General features: G+C 35.6%; 1 protein-coding gene across 1 annotated transcript; it reads right to left on the bottom strand.

Moving 5' to 3' along the window:
* Positions 1 to 207: 207 nt before the first annotated feature.
* On the bottom strand, positions 208 to 5,089 carry LOC107491306 (alpha-xylosidase 1). Its single transcript, XM_016112143.3, has 3 exons — positions 4,798 to 5,089; positions 3,954 to 4,627; positions 208 to 2,317 (listed from the first exon to the last, which is right to left on the bottom strand). The coding sequence occupies exons 1-3, from the start codon at positions 5,016 to 5,018 to the stop codon at positions 453 to 455; spliced, it is 2,760 nt and encodes a 919-aa protein (XP_015967629.1). The 5' UTR covers positions 5,019 to 5,089; the 3' UTR covers positions 208 to 452.
* Between the last annotated feature and the right edge of the window lie 3,094 nt (positions 5,090 to 8,183).

An 8,183-nucleotide genomic window follows, 5' to 3' on the forward strand; every position in this document is an offset into this window, starting at 1 on the left:
TACAACTAAGATATCTGAACATGGAAGCAAAATTGGCAAAATATCCCAAAGTGAAATTCTGCAACATAGGCTTGTCATGTTTCACTCTGAGAAGTCTTTATTTTTTCTATTATTTTTTTTAAATAATAACTGGAATTTGGATGCTTCGGCTAGATTTACACGGTGGACAATTTTTTCCGAATTTATTTATTACGGTATAATTGGAGGTTGTAGGATTTCAATAACAGCCTCAAAGGCAAGATAAATCTAAAACTCACTCAAAGCACATTACACTCAGGTTTCAACCACAAGCCTTGTTGCCAAGACTTGTTAAAATGGGAAAAGGAGGAACGTGATTCTAGCTCATCTCTTCTCCCTCAACAACGCCAAACAATTATAGCCAAAAAAAAAGAGAAAAGAAAGCAGGAAATTTCTAAAGTAACAAATAAGATGACAGAACCTGGAACCTATAATTATCCCATTTTCCAGGTCATAGCAAAGTTTCTACCTACAGGGATGTTCAAGCCTGTCAACCCTACCATGATTATCTTACTTTCGCCATTATTCTCACCATCCAAGTGCACATGCTGCGACGTACTAACAGTGGCGTTTGTGACACTCATCAATGGCTTTCCATCTATCTCAACTTCAGATATTACTCCGCTTCCATCTAATCCCAGCACAGATATGGCTTCAATGGTGAAACCTTTATCTAAAGCAAACTTGCCCTCTTGGACCTCTGACCAAACTTTCACAGCACCTTGCTTGACAGTGGCCTGGAAATCAACATAAGTTGAGTAGCCATTTCCGAGTTGCATCTCCGGCTGTTCGTCCTCATCAAGGTAAAGGTTCCCTTTAGCTTCTCCTTGTGTTGCCCCTGCCGGGAAGGCGACAATAAGCGTGAAGGGTGTTGTTCTGGCTTCCTTTGATATCATTCCGCCCCGCTGCATTGGAAGAATGGCATTCTGGTATAAATGCACATTTACCACGTGCAGCGGCGCATCAAGGGTGACATAGACTCCATTCTTCGACGAGATAGTGCTTGTCCAATCAAGCAAACTATACCAGCTTCCAGGAGGGAAGAGTGCTTTGACTTGTATTTTCCCCTGTTCTAGCACTGGAGAGATCATGAGACTGCTTCCTAGCAAGAACTGGGTGCTAAGGCCGTAACACTCGGTGTAAGTCGGAAATGAGAAGAAAAGAGGCCTGGCAATTGGGGCTCCACTGACATGAGCCTCATAGCTCAAGGTGTAGAGATATGGCAATAACTTATACCTTATACCCAAAGCATTTCTTGCAGATTGCGCTACCGACTCCCATTGGTAAAGCTCCTGTCTAGGGGAGTAATAGTTGGCATGATCCCTTGAAAAAGGATAGAAAGCACCAACTTCAATCCACCTATTGCAAAGCTCTTCAGTTGGTTGTGGATAGAATCCACATATATCTGAACCCACCATTGGCACCCCAAATATACCGAAATTGAGCATTGTGGATATTGAGTACCTCAAATTCTCCCAAGTTCCTTGATTGTCACCGGTCCAATGCGCAGCGTATTTTCCTGAACCGACATAAGTTGATCGAGACAAAATGAATGGCCTTTTGCCTTGAAGGCCTTGGAGGGCCTTGTGAGTTGCAATGGACTGAGAGAAACCATAAAGACTGTGCGCATCATACTCCAGAACACCATTATAGTGGACTGCACTTGTTGCTATTGTTTTGTAGCCGATTGGAACCTGTGTTCCTGAGGCGTTTATCTTATATGGAGGATCGTCCCATCGCGTTTTGGTGATGTTCTTGCAATCCAAGCAGCATATCCATCCAGGCCCTGTACCACTTGGGCATATCTTTCCCTTAGGAATCTTGCACTTTCCAGAGCAGAAATTAGAAGCTTCATTCATGTCAATCCATAGCCCATCTACAGGAACGAGTTCATGGAAGCGTCGAACCTCATCACCCCACCAAGAAACTGTCTTTGGATTGAGAAAATCAGGAAAATTTACAGCGCCGGGCCAAACCTGAGCCAAGAAAGGTTCACCTTCATACTTGATGAAAACATCATTTGCTAAACCCCTTTGATATACACCATAAGAGGAGTTAACTGCAATTCCGGGATCAATAATGACAATGTATTTCATGCCAATCTTGTGTATTCTGTCCAAAAAGTTTAAGAGTTTTGGACGAGGGTAGTTTACTGGATTGAGAGTGAAGTCCTTGTGCCCATCCATGTGATCATCATCATTCCATATCACATCAAGTGGGATTTGAGCCTTTTTATAATTTTCAACAACATCCTCAACCACGGACAGATTGTGATATCCCCATCTGCATTGATGGAACCCTGTAAAACCAAATGACTGAGAATATCAGTTCAAAAATTGAGATAGAATTTCAACGTACTGCTTGTATTTTCAACTAGTTCTGGAAGCTTAAGAATCCAATGGAACTTATCCTTATCAATTCATGGAAAAGTAGCAACATGTAATTGAAGCAAAGTGAAAAGATAAATCAACTCAGGCAAATTCTAACTAGAATCTAAATTTTACTTCCTTCATTTCAAATAATTGTTGCTTTATAAAAAAAGCAACTATCTAAACACATTAAGTTAATATACATAGACATTAATTTTTATAATGTACCAAAAAGTAAAATCTTCTACTAATTTAAAATGTAGAGAGTAGAAAGAAAACATAAAAAGATTAAGCATAACCCTTCATGAATAGTTCTTAATTTCTTATGAAAGAGTCCGGAGTAACCTAGATATCACATTATCCAAAGTCCAAACTAACCTTCATTCCATGCACATGATTGAAGGGACCATAAGTCAATGAACAGCTAATTTCAACTATGAAGGAAGCATATCATTGAAATGAAAGAAAGATCTTCCTTATGGTCGCATTTAATACATAATGTGAGCATGATATTTCCTTGAGAAAAATGGGCATGGTGATAAACGTGTAAGCAATCATGGTCCTTGAAAAGGACCCAGGGATTGCTTTCATTCATGCATGTTATAAAGGTCAATCTCCTAGTCTCAAAAGTATAGCAAACATTATCAACTTTTTTATATGGTAAAGTTGCGTTTCCAATTTTTTATGTGTTACCCTTATCTTTCTGTGTGGGCCTAAAAGGCATTAAATAATTCAACAACTATTATTAGATCCAAAAAGATCTTTGTCAAGATCGATCTAATACAGTCAGATTCATAATAATAAAATAATGCAGACCTAACAACAAAAATAATAATTAAGAACAGAAAAATCTCTGAGACAGCATCACACACGTCACAATATCAAGAAAACAGGGGAATTGGGAAATTACTCAGCATTCTCAAAAGCATCATGCATCCGAAATTTATGCTATAAACCCTAAATCTTAGATCAGTTAAGCAACTCACTGTTAATCATATACACATAATCACATTTAAAATTAGATCTTCGACGGCATTATCTAAGCAAAATAACACCTTATCTTTATTCACATCTGATTAGTGTAAGACCATTTTCAGATTCCAAATTCTTCAATTATATAACCGCTAAAAAGGAAATGACATCAAAATTCATTTTATCAGTATCACTAACTCGAGGCACACCATATGGAACAGAACATTAAGAACACGAAGAGCAACCCAATGCACAATATGCTTGTGCGCTAGACAGGGTCTGAAGAAGGACCACCACACACAGTACAATGTAGGCAATCCTGCACATAGTTACATAGTACGCAATGGAACTAGTACACTACGTCATACGAAAAATATTTTATGTGAAAAATATACATATGTCATTCCGGTACGCAGAAGAATTGGTATCCAATACGTTAACTAATTAGTGAATTCATGTAAGTATGATCCTACATTAATAGTTAATTGACTTCATTCCACATCTTGAACCGTAACCTTTGAGATTCACGCAGAAACTAGATAACAGCATAAAGAGTTTTTATTTAAAAAAAAAAAAAAGAAAAGAAAAGCATACCGAAAGCCCAGTAAGGCATTGGAGCAGGTCTGCCAATGAAGGAAGTATACTGATCAACAACATTCAATGGAGAAGGTCCCGAAAAGAAGTAGAAATCGAAGACACCACCAATGACCTTGTAAGTCAACGACGTCCCTTTATAGAAAACATCCATTCCATTGCTGTTAAGAAGCAAAACGGCGTGCGCCGAAGCAGAATCGCCGTTATTTCTCAGATCCATGTACACCGGATGCGACCCGTACAGATCAGCATTGAGGTTAATGGCAGAAATATCAGTCGTGTACAGCGTGTAAGGGTCACTCGGGTACAGCTTAATCCCGTGCGGTTGCGTGTTTTCTCCCAATCCATAAAGAGAAGCGTCTTTCGGAAGTTTTGTTGAAATCTCAAGGTACTGGTCCTTGAACACGAGGGAACTGAAAAGGGAGTTTGTGTCGAAGAGGGTTTCGCCGTTCGACTTCCGTTTCACGGCGAAGGTGAACGGGTTTGAGGTGTAGCTTAAGAGAAGCTCGGAGCCAGAGTACTCTGAGACGGTTATGGGGTTCTTGATGGACTTCCTTCCGATGCTTTGTGTTAATGGCGGTGGTTGCTCTCTTGGTAAAAGGTTGTACGGAACCTCCCATCTTGGTTTGGTAGCGTCGGTTATTTGAACCCTCAAACGGTTATCCGTCTCGTGTCTGCCAGAAAAATACAAAGAAAAGAACGAAAACAGTTTGAAAGTTAACGGAAACATGCAAGTAAAAGAGGGAAATGTGAGTGCATTGTGGTTTTACTTTTAGTGGACTCATTAGTGCCAAACTTTCCCACACTGTTTTTGAAAAATAAATAACACCTGTTAAGAACTTACTTGGCGTAGAAACGGAGGAGGGGAATGTCAGGTCCGTAGATTTTGGTTTTCTTGTTAACTTGAAGGAGGCCTATAAGGCCACCGTCAGGGGCCTCTTCAACGGAAATGAGACGGTAGCCTTGGCCGATATTTGTGGCATTAGGCTGAGAAGAAGAAGAAGAGGCCACTGCTACAGAGAGCAGAAGAAGAGTGAAGAAAAGTGAAGGATTGGGAGAAACCATGGCTCACTGACTCACTGTTTAGAGTAATGAGCTGGAAACTAGTACCACGGGGTCCGGTGTATAAATAACCAGCTGGAGAGATAATAGCTGAGAGTAATTAATAGAGGTGTCTTATACACAAAAAGGAATTTACCTCTCCCTTTTTGTTTTTGCTTCTCGTTTTGTTATTTTTCTGGCGTGGGTTTTTTGTTTTATGTTAAAGTTTGCATGAATATTAGAAATTATTCGTTAACTAATTATATAACAATTCACCATAAAAATAAATATATATTGAATGTATTAGATGAGATTTTTATATAAAAATATAAAAAAATTATAATTATTGAATTAAATATACTTAAATAAATGATATACTATCTTTTAGACATAATTTTCAATCCTAATAAATTATAATATATAACTTTCTATTTTAGTAATATACACGAAAGTATTTAAAGAGCACTGTATCTATATTTAATTATCCATTAATATCCACTTTGAAATATCCTCTTTAAGGTGGAGCATGCAAGTCTTCAATCTCTAATTTGACTAATATTGTCTCAAACTTTTTTTTGGCACTAAGAGCTTTAGTAAAAGGGTTGGCCAACTAAATGTGAGCGGGAACATAAAATGGAAAGAAACGTTGGTGCATGATCTCATCTCGAACAAAATAACGGTCTACTTCAATGTGCTTCTTCATGAAAAACTGAATTTTTAGCAATGGAAAGAGCTGCTCGACTGTTGTAATAGTGACGAATGAGGACATGATGAGGCACATATAGAGAGGAAAGTATATCTCTAATCCATTTCAACTCTTTTGTTGTCTAAGCCATTGAACGATATTCAGCTTCAGAGACAAACACTATCTGTTGTTTCTAAATTTTTCGGACAGAACATGAGCCCTTATTTTTCTCTCAAATAGTTAGAGATGAGCGTTGGCGCGAAGCTATGTCCCGAGAAATTCGTGCGCTTCAAATCAATAACACTTGGAAGCTCACAATCCTTCCTCGGAAAAAAAAGCTCATGAATGTAAATGAGTTTATAAAATTAAATACAACCCTGCCAGGACAACAAAGAGGTCCAAAACAACATTGATCATTTTGAAAAATAATCAAGTAAAAAGCTTAGATTTCAATGAAATGTTTTTTCAGTGGTGAAGATGTTAACAATTCGCACAACACTCGCAGTGACTTCACCAGATGCATGTCCACAATGCATTTTTTCATGAAGAGCTTAACGAGAATGTTTACATGAAACTTCTCCCTGGTTCAGGTGCCTCAACAAAGACTGGTCTGTAAATTTCAAACATTTCTCTACGGAACTACAACAAGTTTCACGTTGTTAGTTTGCAAAATTTTTATTTGCCCTCCATCGATATGGTTTTCATCCATCTTCAAAGGGTTATTCTATGTTTAGCCTTTGCTACAATAGCATGCAATTGGTAGTTTTAGTGTATGTTGATAATTTTGTAATTGCAGAAAATATATACAAATAATTTTTTTTAAAAATAGAATCACATTAAAATTTAAAAGTGTTACATTTCTTTATTTTCTCAATCTCTCAATCCTTTAAAAAATATTAGAATGGTAAGGGTCATTTGGATTGTGAAAATTTTTTTATTTTAATTTTTTGTTTGCTTTTTTTAAAAGTTATTTTTATTTTTAAATTCTCATATTTTAAAAAATGTGATTAGTTTGTCAAAATAGATTTTGTTTCTAAACTAAAGACGAAAATATATTTGATTTATATATTTTTAAAATAAAATTCAAAATTAAAAATAAAAGTTGATACGGCCGTTACAAAACTAATGATATAATTCGGCATTATGTACCATAACTCGACAATTTACGATATAATTTGGTGTTATAAATTACATCATGGAATAAAAATATCCGACCAGACATGATCACTTATTAAAACCTAATAACTGCTCTTCAATTCAGATGATCAATAGAATGTAACCGACTATCTTCACCTCACCTATAAATGTATGATATTTTATTCTCGAATGACACACTGAATTCTCAGTACTAACTTAAGTATCGGAGTGTCTTTTACAGGTACACTCCCTCTTTGTTTATACTTTCCTTGACGTGATATCTCTCTTGACGAAGAGTTCGGATCATCTCAGTTTATAGCTTGGCGTTGAAGGCTAAAGCTCAGCGTCAACTTCCCTAGCCGAGGTCACGTCCAGGTTATTCGCGCAAGAATAAGGGTTAATTACGATTTTGGTTTCTAAGGTATAGGTCGAAATTTTTTTTCTCTAACTTTTTTTGCATACAAAATAGTTCCTAAGATTTAACTTGGTTTTAAATTTTTGCAGCGGAAGCAAAGGTAGAGGTGGATCGTAGATAGCTTCTTCTTCTTCTTTCCTTCCCCGCTTCTTCTTCTTTCCTTTCTCTTCGCAAGAGCAAAAATACTCTCCTTTTTTATTTTTATTTTTTTATTTTATAATTTTTTATAGGTAATTTAGTTTAAAATGTTAAAATTTAAGTAAAAAAGACGATTTTAAAACTTGGTTTTAAATCTTAGAGACGATTTTGTATAAAAAAAAAGGTTAGAAACAAAAAAAAATTAACTTATACTTTAGAAATCAAAATCATACTTAACCCTAAAAATAATATGTATCACTAAATAATAAATATTAAAAACACACTTTATTTTATAAATTATTTAGTTAACAAAAAGATAATTTTATAAATTCATTATATTTCAAGAATTTTTTAAAAAATCAATTAATTTTTTGTTAAAAAAATATATTGTGGCACGATAAACTTTTATATTTATACAACAACCTTATTATTGGTATAAGAAAGATGAACTAAAACTAATAACTAATAACTAATATTGAAATTTTACGGTGATATCATTTTTAAATAGATTAATAATAACTAACAATTAATTTATATTTTTAGAATTTTAATTTATTTTTATATATTTTAATTTTTATTTATTTAATTTTTAGATTGAGTTTTGTGTTAATGGGCTTAGAATTTTTATTATTTTAACTTTATAAGAGGCTATAAATATTAGGAGTGGCATTGGGTAGGGTAGAGTAGGGTTTGAATCTAATTCTAGTTTTACCCATGGGTTGAGATTTTTATATAAACTCAATCCCATCCTACCCGCAAGTTGAGAATATCATAACCCTAACTCTATCCGTTCTTAATTTGCGGATACTCGACC

This window comes from Arachis duranensis, chromosome 5 (assembly GCF_000817695.3).
Source record: "Arachis duranensis cultivar V14167 chromosome 5, aradu.V14167.gnm2.J7QH, whole genome shotgun sequence".
NCBI lineage: Eukaryota > Viridiplantae > Streptophyta > Magnoliopsida > Fabales > Fabaceae > Arachis > Arachis duranensis.

What these genes read in the sequence shown, in the direction of transcription:
- LOC107491306 (XM_016112143.3), bottom strand. Translation starts at nt 5,018, where the DNA reads ATGGTTTCTCCCAATCCTTCACTTTTCTTCACTCTTCTTCTGCTCTCT. An exon ending in CTCCTCCGTTTCTACGCCAA is followed by an intron (nt 4,628 to 4,797) that starts GTAAGTTCTTAA and finishes TTTTTCTGGCAG; the next exon opens with ACACGAGACGGATAACCGTT. An exon ending in AATGCCTTACTGGGCTTTCG is followed by an intron (nt 2,318 to 3,953) that starts GTATGCTTTTCT and finishes TTGGTTTTACAG; the next exon opens with GGTTCCATCAATGCAGATGG.